General features: G+C 51.5%; 1 protein-coding gene across 6 annotated transcripts in view; it reads left to right on the top strand.

Moving 5' to 3' along the window:
* The window catches only part of NIN (ninein), a 58479-nt gene that overhangs the window by 8184 nt on the left and 26276 nt on the right, over positions 1–24019 (top strand). For all 6 annotated transcript variants that reach the window (XM_085060930.1, XM_085060931.1, XM_085060932.1 and 3 more), the window contains exons 3-13: positions 3436–3517; positions 10332–10495; positions 14680–14719; positions 15941–16128; positions 17165–17311; positions 18238–18405; positions 20009–20145; positions 21489–21629; positions 21752–21926; positions 22529–22639; positions 23388–23477. In XM_085060930.1, the coding sequence (XP_084917056.1) occupies positions 3436–3517; positions 10332–10495; positions 14680–14719; positions 15941–16128; positions 17165–17311; positions 18238–18405; positions 20009–20145; positions 21489–21629; positions 21752–21926; positions 22529–22639; positions 23388–23477 (1443 nt within the window). The remainder of the gene's footprint in view (positions 1–3435; positions 3518–10331; positions 10496–14679; positions 14720–15940; positions 16129–17164; positions 17312–18237; positions 18406–20008; positions 20146–21488; positions 21630–21751; positions 21927–22528; positions 22640–23387; positions 23478–24019) is intronic.

Genomic DNA, 24019 nt, shown 5'->3' with positions numbered 1-24019 from the left:
TCGATGGCAAGGAGGGCTGTGGATGTACCTGCCTGTCTGCCCTCTCTGTGCCCTTTAATTAGCAGCAAACTCACAGTGGTGGCTCAGGGACATTGCTCGTGAGCCACAGAGGTGGCTGTGGCTGTGCAGGGATGGGGTGAGTCCCTGGAAGTCAAACCCTGTCCCTGGAAGTATCCAAGGCCAGGCTGGACAGGGCTTGGAGCAACCTGAGATGGTGGAAGGTGTCCCTGCCATGACAGGGGTGGAACTGGATGAGCTTTAAGGTCCTTCCAACCCAAACCATTCCAGGATTCTGGGAAGTTGGGCACCTCTGGGCCCTGCCCAGGGACTGTCCTTGGCGCTGTCCTTGAGCAGAGATGGGGAGCTCAGGTTTCACCTGCACTCCTGAGTTTGCAGCCTGCAGCAAGGACACCCTGGCATGGGGTTTCACCATCAGCTCCCTTCAATGCCACTGCCTGTGACCTCTTGCAAAATATCCTCCCTCTGTGCCCGCAGTGACGCTGTTCCCCTCGTGCCCTGGGGGGGGTTTTGGGCCAGGCAGGAGGCTTGGCTGCAAGGCTGCCCTGTTCTGATGCTGCTGCAAGATTGGCTTGTTAGGAGCCGAGGGAATGGCTGGAGCTGTGTCAGAGGAGGGTTAGGTTGGATTTCAGGGAAAGGTTGTTCCCCAGAGGGTGCTGGCACTGCCCAGGCTCCCCAGGGAATGGGCACAGCCTGAGGCTGCCAGAGCTCCAGGAGTGTTTGGATAACCCAGGGATGCCCAGGGTGGGATTGTTGGGGTGTCTGTGCAGGGCAGGAATTGGATCCATGACCCTTGTGTGTCCTTCCAGCTCAGGATATTCCACAATTCCACGCCTCCCCCACCCGACATTCACCTCTTCAACCTTCCAGCTGCCTCTGCTGGAAAGAGTCAGCAGCCAGGGCCAGAGCTTTGGGAAGGAACGGGGCTGTGCCTGAGCTGCAGGCAGGGATCTGGCAGGAGCTGCTGCTGCCGGTCTGTCCCGGCTGTGCCAAGTGCTTTGCATGGCAGGGACACAGCGGGAAGCAGCAGGTACCTTGGCACAGCACTGCCTCTTTCTAGTGCTAATCAGTCACGGCTTCAGAGGGAGCGGCTGGGAAGAGGCGTGGGGATTTCTCGGAGGAGCTGGGGTTGCTCAGCAGCAGCAGCTTTGGTTGGTCCCTGGTGGCCGTGGGGAGGCTGGGCTGGGCTGGCTGTGCCTCTCTGCTGGTGTGTTTGTCTTGTTGGCCTCTGATTTAGTCGTTCTGGGGAAATTCTCCTCGCTGGGGAGCTGGCCTGGCTCTGCAGTGCTGGTGAGGCTGGGGGGTTTGCAGGGATGTCTGTCCTGTCCCTGATCCTGGCTGGGCACATCACCTCCCAAACCCCACTGCCTTCTGGCTGGTCAGGATCAACCCCAAATTGCTGAGAGACCCCCACGAGCAGATCCACAAATCAGCAACACCAAAACTCAATCACGGGATCAGAGTGGTTTGGGTCGGAAAGGACCTTAAAGCTCACTTTGTTCCACTCCTACTACTGTCACAGGTTGCTCTGAGCCCCATCCAGCCTGGCCTTGGACACTTCCAGGGATGGAGAACCTGTCCCCACCCTCCCAGGAGGATTTCTGCAGGATTTTTTGTGGTTTTTCTGTGCCATGGCTGCCTTGCCTGGCTCGTGCTCCAGCCCAGCTCTCATTTCATCAGTGGTGTTTCTCTAACTCTCCAAGCTCTCTCTGTGTTCACACATGCAGCATCCAAGGTCAGATGTGCACCACAGCCTGGCTTTGCTGCATGTCTGGTGTCAGGAAAACCTCTGGCCCATCCTGAGGAAAAATCTCCTCACTCTGCCAGCTCCACCTCCAGAGTGAGGACAGCCCTGGGAACCTCCTGTGCCTCTCCCTGTGCTGCTGATCTGCGTTTGAAATGCAGCACAGGAGGAGCAGGTGATGTTAGTGGTGCTGCACACCTGCCCAGATGGTTTTACTGGATTTAATTCTGCCTTTTTTGCATGAGGGATGCAAAGTGAGTTTTGTTTCCTTGCTGCTGTGAGGTTCCATCCAAACCAAACCCCAGCAACCACCCAAGGGACTGGCTCTGTCTGTTGTCACTGTTCCCTTCCTGAGAGGATCCCACGGGGAGGGAACCTGTAATTTGAACCCCCTCATCTTTTATTCATCCTCATTTAGTCGAAATGTCAAGTTTGGTTTTTTTTTTAATGGGGGAGATTCTCCTATCCCTGTAAACTGTCCTTTTTGAAGTGCACCAGCCTTTGGAAATGGATGGCAGCAATTAGTATTCAGATGAAGGCATTCCTGATGAGCTTCTTCGCTGAATGTGTGTTTTAATAGCGTTCAAAAAACACATTTAAAAATGTTTAAAGCTGCAGTGGTGGCTGGCACAGCCTGAGCTGTGGCATGAGGTGCTCCCATGTCTCACCTTCCCTGCCAGGGAGCTTGTTGGCCTTTTTTTTAAGCTTGCTTGACCCCCCCAAAACCAATCTGGAGAGCTTCAGACCTGAACTTGGCCGCTGGTTCCTCCCCCAGCAGCATGAAAATCCCTCAGACTGCAGCTCTGCATTCTCACTCTGCCAGCCAGAGCAGCCTCACTGGGCTTCTTTAAATACAAACCCCCTTGTTCCACGCTGAAAATTCTTCCAAGATTTATTTAGCCAAAAGAAATGGTAGCAGGCAGCTCTGCCTCGCCACTGACCCATGGCAAATAGCTTCTCCAGCTGTCCCTGGGTTTCCTTGTCCCCCACGGCTGGAATTGCTGACATTCCCCAGCATGGCTGTGGAGGATGCTGCAGCCTCTTTGTGATTCTTCCTGGCTGGGAGGCAGGAGGCTTTCCAGGAAGGCACAGATGGAAAAAGGAGGGAAAAAAAAAACCCCTCAGTGGAAGGAAAAAATCCCTGTGTTTTTCCCACCCTGGTGTTCCTAGCTCAGCCCTCACAGAACTGCAGGAGCTGGGCAGGGCTGCCCTGGGAAGGGAGGGATTTTTTTCTTCTAGAAAGTGGTTTTTGAAGGTTAATTAGGGCAGTGGAGCACTTCCACCATGGAATATCTCATCCCTGGTCAGGAATGGTGTCTCACTGTAGGAGCTCCTGACCCTGGCTAGGTCACCTCAAGTGATGGAGATCCTCCCTGCTCCTTTGGACATTTTATTTTGGCTTCTTGCCTGATGGCAAAACCCACCCAGTGCATGAAATCAGTGGGTTTGGGCTGTTCTGTGATAGCAGTAATTCTTTCTATGTGCCCAGAGGTGCTTGCTGTGTCTCCATGTCCCTCACTGTCACTTCTCCAGGGCTCCTTCATGTCCCTTGCTGAGTCTGTTGGCACAGGCGTGGTGATCTGAGTGATTCCCAATTCCTGCTGGATTATTTCCTCATATTTAATTCTCTGCACCATCTGATTTCCTCTTTTCTTCCTTTGTTTTTGCCACAGGTCCACTTTGATCAGTTTAAAGAAGCACTTATCCTCATCTTATCCAGAACCCTGTCAAATGAAGAGCACTTCCAAGAGCCAGGTAAAGACTGAAATCACCTAAAATAATCCATTTCCATTGGCAAGGCAGCTGTGGGTGACTCCCACAAAAGAGCTTAGAAGAGAAAGTGCTTTTTGGGTGCTGATGTTGGCCATCCAAGCAGAAAAGGCTGATCTTGGGAGAAAAGGGAGTTGAGGTTTGTTTTGGAGGCTGTAAAAATGTGTTTCTCCATCCCACACCACTCCTGGTGGCCAGGGATGCTTGAGGAGCAGAGAGTTGTGCCCAGGCAGTCAAATGGTTGATTTAATACTGCTGCTGGGGCTTTTTCTGGTGTTGATTTTAATGTTTTTGAAGTCCATTCTGTTTCCTTGTGTCTGAGATGAGTAGGATGTAGGAAACTCCTCTGTATTTTTCCCAGGAAACAGTCAGGCTGCTCCAGAGGTGTTCCTGAATGATTGAACACCCTGAGAAACCAGGCTGGGGCTGATGAGAGAATTCCAGGATGGTTTGGGTGGAAGGGACCTTAAAACCCATTCCATGCCTCTGCCATGGGCAGGGACAACTTCCACTATTCCAGGTTGCTCCAAGTCACATCCAGCCTGGCCTTGGACACTTCCAGGGATCCAGGGGCAGTTTTGTGAGTCCTCAATGTCCTGTTTGTTCCTTGCTTTGTTTCAGTGTGCCTTGAAAATGTGGATTTTTAGGCTTTCCTTGGTAGGAGATGAGGTTCCAGCTCTCACTGTGGAGCAGGGACTGGGAGCACTGGGAGCACTGGGAGCTGTGGGGCCACACTGAGGGCTGAGCCCAGCAGCTCCAGCTGGGATCACACCTGTATGTAAATCCCTAATCCTGGCTTTGGAGCAGCAGGGGAGCAAAATCCCCCAAGGAGAAAACAGCTTAGCAAAGGGGGAGAGAGGCAAACTGCAGGTTTCTTCTCCTGGAGCATCCCACTCTCCTGAGAGAGAGAGAGCAGCCTGCCAGCAAAATTACAACTTTCCCCTTTAAATAGGCTGCAAAAACCACGGGGTTGCAGAGGTGTGATTGATGGATTATTTTTTTTTCCTTTCCCACCTCTCATTTCCAAAGCTCTTAGAGCTTAGAGAGGGGTGATGGCAGCTCTTGCACTCGGCATTCCTTAATGGAATTTCCAAGTGTGGGTCAGTGGGTGCTGAGGGGGAAGCATCCCTGGTTGGATCTGCTCCCACCCCTTGGGATGGAGCTGGAACAGAGCAGGAGGCAACCCCAGCACCCCAGCCAGCCAGAACTAATCCAGCATCCTGCATTTCTTGGGGAATCATATGGCTGAGAAGCTCCAGCTTGATTGAAATGTAAATAAATCTTCCAGAAACGGCTAAATTTGGGGTTATCGCGGGGGAAATTACAAGTGAAGCCGGAGAGCTCTCCTTGGGGACACGTTTGTCAGCTGGGGTTGGAATGGCAGGAAATCAAAGGGCATGGGGTGCAGGTAGGGAGGCAGAGCCAGGCAGGCCTGGGAGGCATTTTATTTTTAATGCGTTTTGACAGGTTGGTTAACGCCAAAGTCTTTGCTTCTTTTAATTTAGATCAAACTGGAGATTTGGAGAACAAGCTGCTTTGTGCTGTCGGTGTCAAACTGTCAGGCAGTGTGGAAATGCTGGTGTTCCAGCCCGCCCCAGGCTTGGGAAAAATTGAGTTAAGAGCTCTAAATCGTATCATTTAAATGAAAATTTAATTTGGGGGGGGGGGGGGGATCAGAGCTGGGGGGAGAAGCAGAGATTTTAAGGCTGTTTGCTGCATCTGGGGAGTTTGCTCTGGAAGGAAGAGGCTGTGATGGTGTGGTTTTATCCAGGGATTTGGGTGATGGGGAGGTCTGGCAGCTCCAGACAGTCTGTGTGACACAGCCAGGGAATCCCACAGCCTCATCCCCATGGGGTGACAGGAAGGACACAGAGCTGCTGGAGTGAGGGATGCAGCTCCTCTGCTGTGTGGAAAGGCTGAGGGAATTGGGATTGTTCAGGCTGGAGAAGAGGAGGCTTTGGGAAGACCTTACAGCCCTTTCCAGTAGCTGAAGGGAGCCACAAAGACACTGGGAAAGGGATTATAGACAAGGGATGGAGGGACAGGACACAGGGAATGGCTTCCCACTGCCAGAGGGCAGGGAGAGATGGGATATTGGGGAGAAATTCCTGGCTGGGAGGGTGGGGAGGGGTTGGAATAGAATTCCCAGAGAAGCTGTGGCTGCCTCTGGATGCCTGGAAGTGTCCAAGGCCAGGCTGGACAGGGCTTGGAGCAAGCTGGGATAGTGGAAGATGTCCCTGCCTGTGGAATGAGACGATTTTTAAGGTCCTTTCCACCCCAACTGATAGTGTGACAGAGCTCTGGGGTCACAGCAGCACCCAGGGGCACAAGGAACCTGCAGTTCCTGCAGAAGCAGCCGATGGGGTTTCCTCATTTCGGGAGGAAGCGGCAGGTGGGAGAAGCACTCAGGCTTGCAGAGAGCAGCTGATATATTTATATTATATTTTTTTTCTTGGCAAAGTGGCTAAATCCCTTTTTCAGAGGGAAGACTGGCAGGGAGGATGGTGCTGCAGGCTCTTTGCCTGGGAAGCAGCGCTGGGAACCAAGGCAGGCAGAGTTCCAGTGCTGCTGTCATCAGCTCTGTCCCCTCGAGGATGTCAGCGTGGGGACACAGACCCAGCTGTGAACCAGAGCATCAGCTGGCTGGGCAAAGCCTGGCTCTGCTGGGAAGAGGGATGGGGAGATGCCAGGAAAAGCAGAGAAAGGCTTGAATGTGGTTATATATAATCACTGTTTTAGCTGTTGAGACCTGTGGGACCGAGCTGGGTGCTGCTCTTTGTCCACAGGTCACTGCAGCAGTGAGAGAGGGACAATAAAATAGATTTTAGGGTAAGGAAAGGAAGAAAAAAAAATCAGTTGTGTGGGTGATTAGGGGAAAGGAAAAAAAAAAAATCAGGCTTTTTTTCCTTCCCCATTATAGCAAATCAAAAGTGCGTGGAAGCTGGGCTAGGGAGGGATTACCAGGGTGGAGTGCAGGATTACAGGAGCACCCAGGAGAAATTAAAGAGCAGTTTGACGCCATCGTCCCTGTGGTCACGAGGGGGTTTGGGATTTTTCCTGCCCAGTTTTTCCCTTCTCCTTCTGGAGACAGCAGAAATGCCCTCCCAGAAAGGAGCTGGTGGGGATGATGCCCTTTGGAAAGGCTTCATCCATGGGGGAAAGGTTGTTCAGGTGGGATAAAAACAGTGCTGCTGCCCAGATAGGGGTGGCTGAGGCACAGACAATATTTTTGGGTCAAAATGCGTTGATTTTGGGTTGTGGTGACCCAGCCACGGCTCCTCTCTATCTCCACTGCTGAGCCTGAATTATGAAACAGGGACTTGGAGGAGTTCAGACCTACCTGGTGCCTGGGGGGATTAGGATTTAGCAGATCCTGGCTGCAGTGTGCTTTGCCCAGCAGTTGGAATGTCCCTCCCTCCCAAATCTTAAGCAGCAGGGAAATTAATTTCACCTCCAAACGGCAGGATTGTGGGATGAGGGTCTTCCTGCTCTAAACCCCCTTTTGTCTGTGCTGCAGGGCTTTGATGGCAAGGGGAGCCCCCCTCCCTCCCCATCTGAGGGCAGAGCAGGGTTTTGAAATGACTTATCTGGCGCAGAAAGGCAGAAAATCAAGTGTAAATCTGCAGCCGTGGAGAGGTTTCACTGCCGGGATGGACGGGGGGGAGCGAGAAAGGGAATTGATGGTTTCTGTCTGCAGCATTTAAATCAGGGGGAAATGGTGAAATACACACTTAGGGGGGGTGATTTTATTGCAGGGGGCACTTTGAGGGCCACAAACCCTCTGGGCAGTGGGCAGGAAGGTGAGAGGTTTCTTCTCTCAGCCTCCCCAGGGTGGTTCAGGGGGGCAGATCAGACCCCAGGGTCTAATTAGGCACCAGCTCTGGAGTGTGTTTTACTAAGCCTATGTAGGAAGACCTTACCCCAAGGCCTGTAGGAAGCAGGGAGGGCTCAACCTGTTTTATTTTTCTCTTTTTTCTTCTTTCTTGGTGATTTTTCAGTGAGGGTCTGAGCAGCAGCATCTCACCTTGCTTCTGGCGGGAGGAGAGCATCCCTCCCTGTGTTCAGTCCAGGGGGATATTTGGCATTTTTGGGGATAAATGGCACACAGGACTGTCCCATGGGCATCTGCTTTAGTGAAAGGCTTGATTTTGACATCTTCCTGCTCCTCCTGTGCCTCTGAAAGCACATGTGGATGGAGCATTTCTTTCCATCTAAGGCTGGGCTTGATGATCTCAGAGGTCTTTTCCAACCCTAATGATTCTCTAATCCTTCCTCTTTATTTTGGGCTGGGAAGGAGAACCTGTTCAGCTCATCCTGGGCTCAGGGAGCACGGGTGGCATGTGTGCTCAGCATTCCCTAAATTTTGGGAATGGTGGGAACATGGGGGGCACCAGGGTTTGGTTGGGAAAGCAGGAGATGGAGAGGATGCTGCAGGTGTAGGGATATCCATGTCCACCTGGCAGAGAGGTGGTGGTGCTGGAAAGGAGATGGATTTGTGCTTCCAGGGATGGATTTGTGCTGCAGGATGTGCTAAGGGAAGAGCTGTGACCTGGTGTTAACAAAAGCACCCTGGCTCTGGAAATGGGATTTCAGGGTGCTTGAATTATGGGATTTCAGGGTGCCTAAATTTTGGGATTTCAGGGAGCCTGAGCTGGGATCTCCTCAGCAGATGGGCTCAGGCACAGCTGGTTAGGAAGCTGGAGCAAAGCAGGAGCAAACTTTGTTCTCCTCAAGCTGTGAAGGGTCACCTTTCCCTCCCGGGGATCTCCTCAGGCTTCGCAGCTTTTTAATTACAAAAGGCAAACAAGCTCACCCATGGTGCTCAGAGCAAAGAGGAGAGAGAAATCAGCTGCCAGCCTGCAAATGCTGAAAACACAGAAGTGGGCAGGGAGATGCTCCTGTTGTTCCTGTGCTCACAGGGGGCACAGTGTGAAGGCATATTGTGTTTCAGAGAGTCACAGAGTGGTTTGGGTTGGGAAGAGCCTTTGAAAACCATCTCATTCCAGCCCCCTGCTGTGGTCAGAGAGATCTTCCACCACACCACTGGATTTCCACCTGCAGCAGTGGGTAAATACAGTGTGGAAACAGGATTCTTCGGGAAATCCAGAAGGAAATTTAGCCATAGCTTCACTATTGCTAAATTCCAGCTTTTTCCCCCCCCTCCTTCCATCTCTCCAAAGACAGATGGGCATGGAGGTACGGCTCTGTCTTAGGAATAATAAAAATGATTTCTGAAGAAAAACCAAGCCCCCAGCCCTCTCTCATGCAGGAGGGAGAAAATAACTGTGTGAACGAGTCGCCACAAATATTAGCATTTCAGAGAGAGCTGCTGGATGGAGATTGTTCACCACCGGGCAGGCTTTAATAGGAGTGATAAGGTTTGCTTTTGTTCTGGGGCTCTCCCTTAATCAGCCTGTCTCCTCCTGATTTTTCTATCGGCGCACTCCATCGCCCAACTTTCATGTGCTGAGTCCCAGCTGCAGCAAATCTTGTTAAAATGGCCTTGTTCAAACACGGGCACTGGGTTGGTTCCCTAGAGCTGGATGGAGTGCAGGGCTGCAGGAATCAAAGCACTCCTCGGCCTGTGTATTTTATAATTCATTGCATAGCTAAGTTGTGGAATATTTTTTTTTCCCCCTTCTAACAAGCTTGAAGCCTTTTCTTCCATATCTAAAGGAATATTATCCGAGGAGGCATTTGGGTAGGGGGGTTTCCAGACCTGCTGCTTTCCCTGTTTCCTTTGTCAACGGTGGAGCAGCTTCTCCCTGTGCCTTATTAGTATTGCGCTCTTGCATTTCTTTTATATCAGAGCCCTCTGCAAATAAAATTTTCAAAAGCTGCTGCTCTTGCCACCGCGAGTGGCGGAAAATAAAGGATGATGGAGTCCTGGGGGGGTTTCAGCAGTCAGGTTAGCAAACACTGAAACAAAGCGTGGCACGGAGCCTTCCCCTAATTGAATCCCTGGTTAATTTGGTCCTTCGTTTAATTTGCCCCCTGCTCCAGACGTCGGAGGATTCTCACTGAAAACAGCCCAAAACGTGCTTATTTTTTTTTTTTTTGTTTTGATCCTCGCCTGCTAGTGCTCCCGGATAATTCAGTCCCCAAAGGCAGCAGCTTGCTGCGGGAAGCTGGAGCCGGGGAATGCGGAGCCCCTGTAATTAGATGACGAACTCCAAAGGGTTATTTAGATCTTGCAGTTGGCTTTGGCTGCTCAGCACAGGCTGGGACTTGCCCCAGCGTCGCCCTGATCAGCTGCTGCTCCTGTCAGCCCCCGAGAGACTCCAAACTTGCCCAATTTTTTTCCACTTGCCCGGTCGTTTGGGCATTTTTAATGGAGCTGAAATTCAAATCCGCGGAAAGCCGCCCAGGTGTCTGCGGGATCTGGAGACTTGAGCTGCCTCGGTGCAACTCTGTCCCTAATTAAACCTGCCTGGTGCTGCTAATGGAGATTAGTACAAGGAGAGGAGGCCTGATGGACTTTCCATCCAAGGCTCTCAGCGAGGTTGAGGAGTTTTCCCCCCATCCTCCTAACTGGATCTGGGAATTGGGCAAGGGTGAGGAAGGGGAAGGGCAAGCTCTGATTCTGCTTTGTGACAGCTTTTTTTGGCAGTGAGCAAATTAATTCTAACTAATTCTAACCTGTCAGACCCAATGCTGGGGTGAGGGCAGGGATGATCCAGGGATGGAGCATCCATCGGCGCTTTCCCACTGGGAATGGCGTTGGCATTGGGTGCTCCAAATTCTGCCAAGCGACCTCAAAAATCCCATTCCCGCTGTGTTTTGTGCTTGAACTCCCCAGATTCCTCCCCAGAAGCACAGCCCAAGTACATCAAAGGTGGCAAACGCTACGGCCGGCGCTCCCTGCCCGAGTTCCAGGAGTCGGTGGAGGACTTTGCCGAGGTGACGGTCATCGAGCCGCTGGGCGAGGAACCTCATCCTGCACACATCGCTCCCAGCCAGGAGGTGAGCAGGGAGGGGAGCTGGGCTGGCCTTGTCACCTCTGGACATCACTGCTCCCCACATCCAGAGGGGTTTGGATGTCCTGGGAGTACAAACATTGGCTGCCCTCCCTGCCTGTCCCCGGGGATCACGGGAATCACCCGTGTGCCGTGGGAACTGGGGAAGGAGCTGGGCTGACGTGCTCCTGGCGCTGCTGGCTCCTGGCTGCAGCGTGGGCCAGCAATTAGGCCAGGGCTGAGCCGCTGCCTCCGTGGCTAACGAGGTGTGGGCTGGGAGCAGACGGAGCACGTCCACATCCATTAGCTCAGCTGCCAAAATCCGGCCGTGGCTCCGGCAGGAGGGATGGGGAAGAGGGGTGGTGGGAGGCAGAGCTGCACAGCCAGCAGCTGCTTTGGGACAGTGGCATCTAATTGCTGCAAAAATCCACATTCCTGGGTTTGTGATCCAGACTTGTGGCTCTCTTTGTGCTTTCAATCCCAGAATCTCTTCTTGCCTCCCCAGACAGGAAAGCCAAAGGAGCCGAGCGGTTGGGATTGGTGGTGTGTATTAGGGTTACAGCCACAGTGGCATTTCCCTGGAGCTGGGCTGCTTCCAGCCTGCCCTGCTGTGCCAAGTATTGTTGATTCAGGAGCATGTGGTGGGAGTTTTTCCACTGGGAAGGAGAAGCGCTGCTGTTTTCTCTCCCTCCTCTGTCTCGTGGCATTTGGGGTGGGGGCTCTGCAGCCACATTTGTAGGGGGACACCCAGCCCTGCGTGGGAAAGCAAGGGAGGAATTCCCAATTCCCAGGGTTTCGGTGTTATTCCTATGCAGCTGAGCTTAAAAATGATTAAAAAAAACCCCAACCCGACACCTCGAAGAAAAGCTTTTCCACCACACCCAGCTGCTTTTCCCAGCTCCCAGTGACCTTTGCTCACCACCACAGGGATGCTCATCCATCTCCTGGTGTTGGCCACATGGGCTGCCCTGACCTTGGAATCGATGTTAATCCACCCACACTCCCCAGGGAAGGGATGTCCTTGGTGGAAGAGGCTACTCTAATCTTGCTCCTCGGTTTTAGCTGTCACGGAGGTGTAAAGGGTAGTCTATTAACAAGGTCAGTTAATTAACCCAGCTGGTGTGGAACCACGCTGTGCTGTCGGGGTTGGATCAGTCTCCTGCTGGGAATGCTTGTAGCACCTTTTGGGATGATGGGATGGTTAATTCCCTTGAAACTGGAGCAAAAACCAGGCTGAACTTGTGAAATCCCTACTTTATCAGCATTCCTATCCCGTTCTCCAAAGCAGATCCTCTTGGTATGCACATAAATAACTTGCTGGAAGTGCTGAGGGGTCCCGGGGGAGTTCTGGAAGCTCCTGATGCATCCACTCCTTGGGATTTGGCTCAGGAAGAGCCCTTGCCCAGCTCTCTCCTGTTGTGTGTACAAACACGGCGCCGCTGCCGGCGTTCCGCAAGCCTGGCCTGAGAACTGGGACAGGGTGGCTTAATTGGTGCTTTCTCTCCAGCAGTGCCAATTAAAAGGGCTCAGGGCTCTGTCTGAGAGGTTTCCTTCCCTCCCTCCCCTCGTAAACATGAGAGGAGAGGCTGCAAGGCTGCTCTGGGATCAGCTGCCCAGAGAGGCTCCCTGACCTCCATCCCCGGGGTTTTCTCAGGTGCTGTTGGGTAAAGACATGAGCAGCTGGGTCTGGGTTTGGCACTGGTGGTTCTGGGATTCTGAGGGTCCCTCTGAGCTGCAGGAGTTTGTCCCCATGTTTTCTAGCTGTGCTGACTTCCAAACCTCACCAGGAAGCATCTGTCACCTCCTCTTCCCCAGCTGCTGGCTCTGCGTTGGGAAAAGTCCCTCCTGCTTGCAGGTTCATGGAATCCCAGGATGGTTCGGGCTGGAAAAGACCCTAAAGCCCATCTCATTCCAACCTTCTGCCATGGGCAGGGACACTTTCCACTAGTCCAGGTTGCTCCAAGCCCTGTCCAACCTGGCCTTCAGGTTTTAGAAAATGCTGGCTCATCCCAGTTCTGTCCCTTCAGTGCCTGCTGGAGCCACTCACTCCCATCCTCTGTGTGTTAGCTTCTGCACAGAGTTGCTTCTAGCACGGTCTGGCCTGGGAGCAAAGCATTTTGGGAGGCTCAGGTTGAAACTCCTTGCTTGTAGGTTCTCAATGTCCTGAAGTGGGACTGTCCTGGAAAGCCAGGATTTGTGGCTAACAGCTCAGGATGGAGCCTGCTCCCAGAAAAAGTGCGTTACTGGTGTGACTGGTGCTTTGGAGCTGAAAACACCTGGCAAAGCGAGGTGTGGGGATTTGACAGGTTTTTTGGGCTCTCTGCTCCAGCTGCTCAGCCCAGGGAGCTGATCTGTGGAAGTGGGAAGAACAAGATCCATCAGCACCAGAGCCGGGCTCACCTCGTGTCGTGCAGAGCAGCGCGAGCTCGGCGTGCGCCCCTGATCATCATTTTAATTAGCAATATATTCCGGGGGAGAACAAAGGTCTGTCTGGCTGGAGCAGATGGCAGGGGGGAGAGGTGGCTGCTGCCTCATTCTGGGCACAGCAAACGGCCCAGGCTGCAGATGCATTGAAAGCCTTGGCCATCTGCTCCCCGGGCCGGCCGAGCACGCGCCTCCCGAAGGATTCGGCATTCCTGGGATCCCCTGTGTGTGACCCGTGGCCAGCTGTAGCACTGCTGGGCTGGGGAACAATGAGGGCCTGACACTGGGATGTCCCAGCCCCTCTTTGTCCCCTCGCTGGCGGTGGCTGACCCCGAGCCCCTGGGCACAAAGGGACCCCGAGGGAGGGAGGGAGGTCACACGAGTGCCCCAGGGTTGCTGTCAGGGGGTTGCCAGCCCAGAGCCCCCCTGGTTTTGTTCAGCCTCTTCAGGTGGTTGGTGTCTAGGGGGTTATTGTGGTTTTGTAGAATCCCAGAATGGTTTGGGTTGGAAAGGACCTCAAAACAATCCCATTCCACCCCTGCCATGGCAGGGACACCTTCCACTATCCCAGGTTGCTCCAAGCCCTGTTGAGCTTGGCCTTGGACACTGCCAGGGATCCAGGGGCAGCCACAGCTCCTCTGGGCAATCTCTGCCAGTGGCTTGCCATCCTCATTGTGCAAACCTTCCAGGGATGGGATTTGAAGGTACCTGTTGCCTCAGCTGCTGCTCTTTGTCCCTGGTGGGACACTGCAGAGCTCTGGCAGCAAAGGTCCCTTGCCTGGTCCGGCAGCTGAAACGGGAACAGGCAGCAGAGCTAAAAAAAAGTCCAGTGACCTAATCCAGTTCCCATGGTAACGTTGTAGATTAATGGCTTTTAGCTGTAATCTGAATGAGACGTATTGAACTTTTCTGTGATGATTTAGAGCCTCTTTATGTCCTGGGTGACTTTGACTCCAAATCCATCAGTCACGTGCGGGCAGAAGGACCCACTTGTAGTGCTGCAGAGGCAACATCTGCCACTGCTCAGCCAGGAGTTCATGGTGTGGAGCATCACGTGGCAGTAAATACCCTGGGCTGGTACAAGGGTGGCAGGGATGAGACAGTGTGTAGTACATGAGGAAATCACCTTAAATGCTGTGCTGTTGCTCCTGGTGCTGCCTGAGCGGATGGGATGCTGCCAGAGGGAGCGGGATGGCTTAAGACCACCAAAGAGTGGCTTTTGATTTTTTTTTCCCTCTGTTAAGCTCAGTAAAGATCTTGTTGACAGCACAGCTCTCTCCTGATACAGAGCTGCAGTTGGTGGAGGAGCAAAAAAATCCAGTTTTGGATTTGGCATGGCTGAGTATGGGGGGAAAATAGGGTTCTGGAAGGAAAGGATCACCCAGGCAATGGCTCCATGATTTTCCCTGCATCCCCATCCTCTCAACCATCAATACCTTAAAGAAAAGCAGCACAGTTTGCTTGCAGGGCAAACCCCTCCCTCCCTCCCCAGCACCCTGCCAGGCTCTGATCTGTCCCCTCTCCTGGGTCATTTGTGGGGCTTTAGGCATCTCTGTGGTTTCTCCTCACCACAGAACCACACGTGCCAGAGCAAGGCAGGATCAAAGAGCCCTGCCTTCCCAGCCCAGCCTGCAGGGAGCAGGGAGATGAAAGCCTGGCGGGGTTGCTGGAGCCCTGCAGCTCCTTGGATGCTGCTCCCAGAGTCTCTTTCATTCAGGGGATGTCTTGCAATAGTACTAACTGGGGAACCTTTTGTTTTCTCGGCAGCACTGGAAGACGCGAGGCAGCGAGGAGTACGAGGCTGAGGGTAAGAGCAGAGATCTGGATGTGCTTATTCTCATTTCAGCTTTGAAGATGGATCAGAGGAGCATGTGGAGAGGGTGTCTGGGTGTGTGGAGCATCCCAGCCTGGCTGGTGCAGAGCTCAGGAAGTTGCAGCTGGGGATGAAAGCTAATGCAGGGCACAACGTGTTGCACCCTGTCTGCTCTCTTCATCCTGCTGGGGTGTTCCTGCTCTCCCTGACCTCTCTCCTGACCCCTGCTCCTGCCCCAGGGGGCTCTGGTGTAGTGGAGCCTGGTGGGCACTAGATGTCAGCAGGGACCAGAGATTAAATGTTTCTTAATTGCCACAGAATTATAAAATCACAGTTTGGGTTGGAAAGGACCTTAAAGACAATCTTGTTCCACCCCCTGCCATGGGCAGGGACACTTTCCACTATCCCAGGCTGCTCCAAGCCCTGTCCAGCCTGGCCTTGGACACTTTCAGGGATCCAGGGGCAGCCACAGCTTCTCTGGGCAGCTTGTGTCAGTGTTTTGCCATCCTCATTATAAAAAACTTCTTCCTTTTAATTACATCAGCACCTCTTCCATATTTCAGCTGCTCTCTAACCCTTTCCCCATCCAAAAGGGCCAACTTTTTTCTCCTAAAGCTGCTTTTCCAGTTGGCCTTGCAGCTCCCTTGATCCCAGAACTGCCCAGGGGAGGAAGGGTCTGTTTTCCAGCAGAGCTGTCCCTCCCTGGCCACCAGCCCATGCTGTCCATGGAACTCATCCACATTCCCAAAGATTCTCCTGGCCACACACTGCTGGTCACTCTGCACCTGGCTGGACATTGGAACAGCTGCCCAGTGCAAAGGTGGAATCCCCATCCCTGCAGGGAGTAAAAGCTGTGTGGATGTGGCACTTGGGGACATGGGGCAGCGGTGGCCTTGGGGGAACAGTTGAACTCAGTGATCTTAGAGGTCTTTTCCAACCTCAGCAATTCCATGATTCCATGGCCACAAGGTTCCTTTCCCCATGGTGGCACATGTGGGTGGAATGCTGAGCAGAACCTTCTGCTGGAGTCTGACACTGCCAGGATTGGGATCCAAAACCCCAAGCATGCTCCGAGCAGGATAAGCTCAGGCAAACAATCCCATGGGATCTGATGAGCCAGAAAGCAGCTCTGCCCACCCCAGCAGCAGGTCCCCTGTGAGAGGCAGAACCCCCAGATCTGCTGGTGGTCACCAGAGCCATTTCCCCCTTCTCCAGGCCAGCTGCGCTTCTGGAACCCAGACGACCTGAATGCCTCTCCTGGTGCCTCACCAAGCCCAGAGTGGATTGAAGAGAAGCTCCAGGAGGTCTGTGAGCACCTGGGCATCACCAGGGATGGCCACCTGAACAGGAAGAAGCTGGTTTCCATCTGTGAGCAGTATGGGCTGCACGCTGTGGCTGGGGAGGTGAGTGACCACCATGGATCCATCCCACCACTGCCCCAGCCTGAAATCCCTCCTGGGATTCATCACAAGCATGGGTTGCTACTTAGGAAGGAGTTCCCAGCTCCTGGTTTTTGTTTTTTGGGGTTTTTTTGGTGTCAAACCATCAGGCTGCTGTAGGAGAAGGCAGCTGCCAGGCTGAAGCATGGTGTGCGTGTCTTCTCATGCAATCACGGAGTAAACTGGAATTTAAAAACATGGATGAGATTCCAAGCATGTCTCCTTAATCCTAGGAATTTTCTAGCTAGACAGCAAATACGGGTTAAATATTCATAGGTGGTTGCTTTTGGCTTTGTGAAGGCCTGTGGGCTGTTTCTGTCCTGCAGCAGGAACCCATGAGAAAATGAATTCTTTAGCAAAAAAAAAAAGGTTCTTGTCAACTTAGGATTTAGTTTTATTAAAAAAGTCAGACTTTTTGCATCTTAAGATAACATGGCTTGTAGTAATTTCCTCTGCAGAACATGTTTCTGAGCAGGTATTCCATTGCAGCATCCACAATGAAATGTTTTCAGGGTATTAAGGCAGAAAAATGGAAAAGATAAACTGTAGACAGTGAGGGACTAATCTGAGCATCTCCAGTCCTACTTCTGAGAAGGCAGCGTGCCCTGAAGCATCAAACAGATTTATGATAACCTTGCAGTGTCTTACTGAGGATTTTTTTTTTTGCCTGGTCATTTCAAGCTGCTCAGGGTTTGGCATCTGTCTGAGCACCTTGTGCTGAATTCCTGAGGTCACCCAGTCTCGGGAGCTGAGTGAAATGAGGGTTTTTTCATGCTGCCTCATTAAACAGAGGCTCCAAGATGACCAGGAGCTTTTTTTTTTCCCATGGTCTGTGTGTGTCTGCAGTTTTCCATATGGAGAATATGGAAATTTTTTAGGCTGATGCACCAGGTAACTCTTGCTTTGCTATTTTTAGAGCCTTGGGAATAAGATGTTTCCTCTGTAACTAATTTATTCCCGCAGTGGTTTGGCTTTTTACATGATTTCTGTCTCCTTGCAGGTGCTTGAAGAGGTGCTCCATAACCTGGAGCAAGATGGGACCATGAGCATAGAGGATTTCTTTTATGGCTTGTTCAGAAATGGCAAATCTCTCACACCTTCAGCATCCACTCCATACCGGCAGCTGAAGCGACACCTCTCCATGCAGGTGAGAAACTGAGAGCTGAATCCCAGGGTGAAAGGAGGGGGAAAATTCCTGAATAATTCCCACCCAGCCTGTCTCCTCCTCTTCCTCAGCATTTGTCCCTGGAGGGGAGGCTGGGAGAGTCTCCCTGCCCCATGGAGGCAGGAGGTGGTGGCAGTGAGCTGCTGGAAACCTCCAAAAGCAGATTTCAAATTCTCTCTCAGAAAAAAAGCTCCTTTGGGGGAGATAAAGCAGAAAACACCCTCGTGGTAAAGAGGACTTGGCTTCTCTCTGAAGCTGTGGCTTGGAGAGGGCTCTGGCAACCTGTGGAGTGCAGTAAGGAAATGGTAGAGATTTGTAGAATTCTGGGATGGTTTGGGTTGGAAGGGAAGTTTATTCCAACCCCCTGCCATGGGCAGGGACACCTTCCACTATCCCAGGTTGCTCCAAGCTCTGTCCAACCTGGCCTGGAACACTTCCAGGTGCCTGGGATAGGCTGTGAACATGCAGGTCCCATATTTCTTCCTCAATTATTACTTTTTTTTCTGAGAGAGAGTTTGCAATGTGCTCCCTATCTGTGCCTGGAAGCTCAGGGTTGTACCCAAAGCACCTCTACAAGTGCTCCCTGCAGTGCTTTCAGGGCAGGTGACTCTCCAAACCACAAATGCACAGTGGGAAACCCTTCTGGAGCACTGCTTCCAGCTCTGAAACTGCCCCTCCTGGGATTTATCATAAATCCCAAGTGCCTGGTTGTGCCCTGGTGCTGTGAGGTCAGCAACAACTCCCGCCGGGTTTTTGCTCAGCAGTGAGGAAAAGCAGAGCTTAATCCTTAATCTCTGGAGCAGTGCTGGGGAGATTCCATTGATAAACCCTTGTGGTTGCCCTGTCAGTCACACCCTGATCCTCTCTCCCTTGTGGTTGCCCTGTCACACCCTGATCCTCTCTCCCAGTCCTTCGACGAGAGCGGCAGGCGCACCACCACCCCGTCAGCCATGCCCAGCACCATCGGCTTCTCCCTCTTCTCCAGCCTGGATGATGGCATGGGCTATGGATGTGTGGAGGGAGTCCTGGACTGCTGGCACCAGGAGGGCATCGAGAACAGCCAGGAGATCCTGAAGGTAACTACCAGCTCCTTATTATGTGTATTTTTTTGCTCCCTGTGTCAGTGGCTGAGTTGTTTTTTTCCTCTCAAAATTGCTGGTTTTTTCCTTTTAAAGCTTCCTCAGAGAAGCTGTGGCTGCTCCATCTCTGGAAGTGTCCAAGGCCAGGTTGGATGGGGCTTGGAGCAGCCTGGGATAGTGGGAGGTGTCCCTGGAACTGGATGATCATTAAGATCTCTTCCAACCTAAACCATTCTATAATTCCATAAAAATTCCCATTGCTCATGAAAATTTCTCTAGGAAAAGTTGCTCTAGGAAATTTCCAACAATTTCCTTTATGGTGCATCCCAGAGAACTAGAAGCCAATGATAAAAATACCCAGTGATTTCCAGCTGAGCTCGAAGAGGTCACCTATATTTGTTAGGAAGCAATTTAATTCCTTTCCCTCCCTGAATAGCTGCACCTGCAAACCTCTCAGCGCTGGGGTGACCTGAATTATTGCTTGTGCTGAGGTGGAGGAGAGCACTTGAAACTCTGCCCAGTCCTCAGTGTTCCATTAGACAGAGCAAAAGGGTGGTGGGGATGAAATCAGGTACCTGAATAAATCCATCCCTGTCCATCTCATTAGAAGCTGTGGATGGGAAAAGATAATTTCATGTGATCAGCAATGCTGACTGTGATCCTCCTGGCTTTTAAATATCCACGTGGATAGAGAACATCCAGGCTCTAACAACCTCTACCATTGCTCAGGCTTTAAAACCCACTTGGAACCTTGCACAGTTTGAGAAAGTGGGACAACCTTCACCAGACTTGTGTCCCCCTTCACCTCGTTGTTTTCCACTGAAAATTACTGGTGTCACTGGGGTGGTTTCTCCAGTCTGCAGTGTTTCAGCCCCACCACTGATGCTTTGCTTTGTGCTCCTGCAGAGTGAGGTTGAATCATAGAATCATTTAGGTTGCAAAAGACCTCTGAGGTTGAGTCTGACAGTCAGCTTAGCCCTTGTTCACCACTGAACCCTGTCCCCAAGTGTCACATCCATGTGGGTTTTGAGCAGTTCCAGGGAAAGGAAAGGCCTTTCTTCAAGGCTTGGAGCAGCCTGGGATGGTGGAAGGTGTCCTGCCCATAGCAGGGGGTGGAACTGGAAGGACTTTAAGATCCCTCCCAACCCATTCTGGGATTCTGTGAAATTCCAAGCAGTTGCTGATAATTTCCTTTCTAAGAGTTGGGATCCTCACCATCAATCCTCCCTGTAAGGCTGCTTCTGTGCTGCCTCTGTTGCAAGAGCTGCTTTTGTTCAACACCAACATCTCCAACCACCTCCTTGCAGCAGCTGATCCATGAGAAGTCCAGTGTTGATAGATCCTGCAGGGAATGAGTGCATTTCATCAGGCCTGGGCTTAATTTCCTGTTGGTCTTGCAGCACAACCAGGACACTTCCCATCCCCAGGCAGGGAGGTGGCAGAGATGTCTGCTTTGTGGCCCCCAGGGCATTTGTGACAGATTAATTAGCAGCCCAGCTCTCTTCTGAGCCTCCTCCTTTCAGGCTGTCAATCCCTGTGCAAATGTCTCCAGGCTGCTGCAGGAAGCTCCTTCTGCTCTAAGGACTCCTTGTTTCTGCAGGCTCTGGACTTCAGCCTGGATGGGAAGGTGAACCTGACGGAGCTGACGCTGGCGCTGGAGAATGAGCTGCTCATCACCAAGAATGGGGTGCACCAGGCAGCCCTGGCCAGCTTCAAAACAGAGATCAGGCACTTGATGTGAGTCCTAGGAGTCACTGGATGTGCTGCTTCCAGCTGAGGAGCAGCTGATGGGTGGTGGTGCTGCTCCCAGGGGAGCTGGTGTGGTGCTGGGAGGCTCAGTTCTCTGGTGGGGAGATCAGAAACATCCAGCTGTGTTGTTCTGCCTGGGGAAAACATTCAACCCTCTGAGGATTGCAGGAAAATGGAGTTGAAAAGTGAAAAATGGAAGCAGCAGGCTGTTCCCATTGATGGCCAAGGAATGCATAGCTCAGGACAGAGCATGGTGGAGTTTATCAATACCTTTAATTCAAGCTGATTTGGGGCATTTGAGAGGTTTTGCCATGTGATAGATGTGGAGGTGAAGTACAAAACCACTGTAAATCCTCATGTTTTTCCTTTGAAGGTCAACACAGCTTGACTTTGTGCTGGACTTGCTGTGCAGGTTTCTCTATTGAAAGAGCATAGGGGATAGGGAATGTTTCTCTGTATGCATATTTATAAATTACATAGATATATTACTGAAGCTCAAATATTTCTTCCCACACACCAAATAATGATCTTGTCCACCCCACTTTGGAGATTCTGGCTCTAAGCATTGTACCCTTAGTTTTTGGGGGTTCATTGCTGTGATTGTTGAATTCATCTGCCACAGCCCAAGCTCCAGCTGTCAGTGGTGTCTTATTTGTACTGTAAATCTTTGAATGGTTTAGATATTTGGGCTATTCATATTCAAGATATTTGAATAAGACAGGCTGGGAGAGCTGGGGGTGTTCATCTGGAGAAGAAAAGGCTCCAGGGAGAGCTCAGAGCTCCTGCCAGGGTCTAAAGGGGCTCCAGGAGAGCTGGAGAGGGACTGGGGACAAGAGATGGAGGGACAGGACACAGGGAATGGCTTTACATGGGAAAAGGGTAGATTTAGGTTGGCTATTGGGAAGAAATTCTTGTCTGTGAGGGAGGTGAGGCCCTGGCACAGAGTGCCCAGAGAAGCTGTGGCTGCCCCTGGATCCCTGGAAGTGTCCAAGGCCAGGCTGGACAGGGCTTGGAGCAACCTGGGACAGTGGAAAGTGTCCCTGCCCATGACAGGGGTTGGAACAAGATGATCTTGCAGTTCTTTCCAACCCAAACCATTTCAGGATTTGAACTGGGCATCTGGATCACAGCTGAGGATCTCAGGTATTGAGATCTCAGATTCTGTGGGGATACCAAAACATATCCAGAGCTATTTGGCTACAAGTCCAAATCCAGTAATTAAACGCAGTTGATAAAATCCTTGGAGCTCTTTCCAAGCTTCTCTGATGTTTCAAACACCCTTTTTGGGGGAGCAGTGAGAGCTGACCTAACCTGACCTCTGCTCTGCCCAGGGAGAGGTTTGACCAAGTGGCCAGGGAGAAGGAGAAGCTGAGGTCAGACCTGGAGAAAGCAGAGAAGCTGAAATCCCTGATGGCCTCGGAGGTGGACGATCACCACGCCGCCATCGAGCGCCGCAACGAGTACAACCTCAGGTGTGTCATCCCAGATTATCCATCCATCCATGCAGCACTGCCCTAGCACTGCAGGGACTTGCTGACCACCCAGCAGCACTTTTCCCCTGCTTCCTTTCACCAACTCTCCTCCCCTCTGGCAGGAAGCTGGACGAGGAGTACAAGGAGCGAATCGCCGCGCTGAAGAACGAGCTCCGCAGAGAGCGCGAGCAGATCCTGCAGCAAGCCAACAAACAGAGGCTGGAGCTGGAGCAGGAGATTGAGAAGCTGAAAACAGATGAGAATTATATCCGGGATCGCCTGGCCTTGTCCCTGAAGGTAATGGGGGTTAAACAGAGCTGGGATTTCCCCAAAAAGCAGGGATGCCCCGGGAGGGGCAGTGACACCTGCAGTGTGGTCCTTGTTGAGAGGATGAGTTATGGGCTGTGTTGAGCTGGCCAGAAGTCATTTAAACAGCAAGACAGAGGTGTGTCCATGAGAATTGGTGTTTGGGGGACTTCAGTGGGTTTTTCCACATTCCATTTTCCACTGGAGATGCCTAATCTCCAGTTCAAATATCTGCTGCCATCAAGTGCAGAGAATGCATGTGCACGGCTCTTGGGTGAGCTGTCCAGCCAGGAGATAAAACATCTTGATCAGGTTTAAAATATTGGTTTAAAAACAAATAAACAAGCAAAATAACAATCTAAACCAAACTGGCTGTTAAGCCTTTTGATAACTTATCTAAATTCCAGTGTGCTGTGGCAGGCGTGGGTTGTGTGTGGATGGATTCATAATTCCCAGCATCACCTGAAGCCTGGAACAGTGTCATGCTCTGGCTTGATTGGGAGTTACCCTTATTTTGATGAGTTAAAAAATGCTGATTTTTTTCCTCCTCCAAATGCTGAAGCTTTTTTGTTGGCTTTTTATGTTTGGTCCAGGAAAACAGCCGCCTGGAAAACGAGCTGCTGGAAACGGGAGAAAAACTGGCTGAGTGTGAAAGTTTGGCCAGCAAACTGCAGAGGAACTTGGAAAATGTCCTGGCTGAGAAGGTAAATCCTCCTTTTCCCACTGGGGTCTCAGAATGAAATAATTTTTAAGTTACTACACTCGAGCTACCAGTTTAACTGATACCCAGAGGCTTTTGGGGTCCCTGTCCAGATTATCCAGGCATGGGCTGCCTGCCAGCTAAGGAAAATAAAGATATTCCACCTTAGCTGTGATTTTATTCTAATTAAAGCAGGGGGCTTTACAGTGAAGCAATCATCCTGCAGATCTGCAGGGGTTTTTTTTTTCCCCCCAGTGCAGAGTTTTGGATAGACCCAACATGCAGGTCCTTTCCAGGGAGGGTGATGCTGGAGGATTTGGATATTCCATGGCATCTCTGTTGGAATTAGGTGAAAATTGAGGAGAACAGCTGATCATGGCTTTGTTACATTAAACTTTTCAGAGTATCAGCTTCTCCAAAGATGTTTAAGTTTGTGCATCCACAGCCAAAGGTTCATGTACTGGGATTTCCACTCAGCATCTATTTTCCAGCCTTCTTTAAATCTTGGAATAATTTATCACACTGAGATGTGCATATGCTAAGGTAGAGTGAGCACAAGAGCCATGCTAGATGGCAGACAATATTTTTTGGGGAATTACTCATTCCCTGCTAGGAGGAAAGTGGAGTTTCCTTATTAAAAACAAAAATGCTGAGTGGAGAGAGGGTGCAGGCTGCTTGGCATGGCATCCATGCTGCACTGAGCAGGGCTGTGGGGTGGGTGGCTAAATGGATATTCCATTCCTGTGTTTCAGTTTGGGGACCTGGATCCCACCAGTGCCGAGTTTTTCCTGCAGGAGGAGAGGCTGGCCCAGATGAGGAGCGAGTATGAGCAGCAGTGCAGAGTAAGTGGAGCTGAGACCTGGTTTCTGTGTCCACCAGGAACATCACAGAGCCATTCAGGCTGGAAAATCCCTCTCAGATTGTCTCATTCCCCCATGTCCCCAAGTGCCACATCCTCACTGCAAACAGCAGCACAGAGAGGGTTGGGAAGCTCTTTCCAGAGGCAACTGGCTGAGCTAAGAGGATGAGGTGGGCTGGGAGAGGAGCCCTGGGAATTCAGAGTTGCAGGAACTCAGAGAAGAAATAAGATACATCCACATTTTGTTGGTTTTCAGACCCAGTACTATTTTCTTTAAATAAACCTGAGAATGGAAAGTTTGTTTTTTTCCCCTCAAATCTTGTATGGTTGAAAGAGTTTAAGGTGAGCCAGCAGATTATCTGTTTATACATCCACTTTCTGATGCCTGCAGTGGTATCAGCTCATCTGTTGCCCAGAGAAGCTGTGGTTCCCCCTGGATCCCTGGAAATGTCCAAAGCCAGGTTAGATGGGACTTGGAGCAATCTGGGATAGTGGAAGATGTCTCTACCCATGGCAGGGGATAGA

Source organism: Lichenostomus cassidix, chromosome 5 (assembly GCF_008360975.1).
Source record: "Lichenostomus cassidix isolate B80296 chromosome 5, HeHo_3.0, whole genome shotgun sequence".
In the NCBI taxonomy this organism is placed as follows: Eukaryota; Metazoa; Chordata; class Aves; order Passeriformes; family Meliphagidae; genus Lichenostomus; species Lichenostomus cassidix.
Note: the sequence above shows the minus strand (reverse complement) of the source record. Positions and strands in the feature narration are given on the sequence as shown.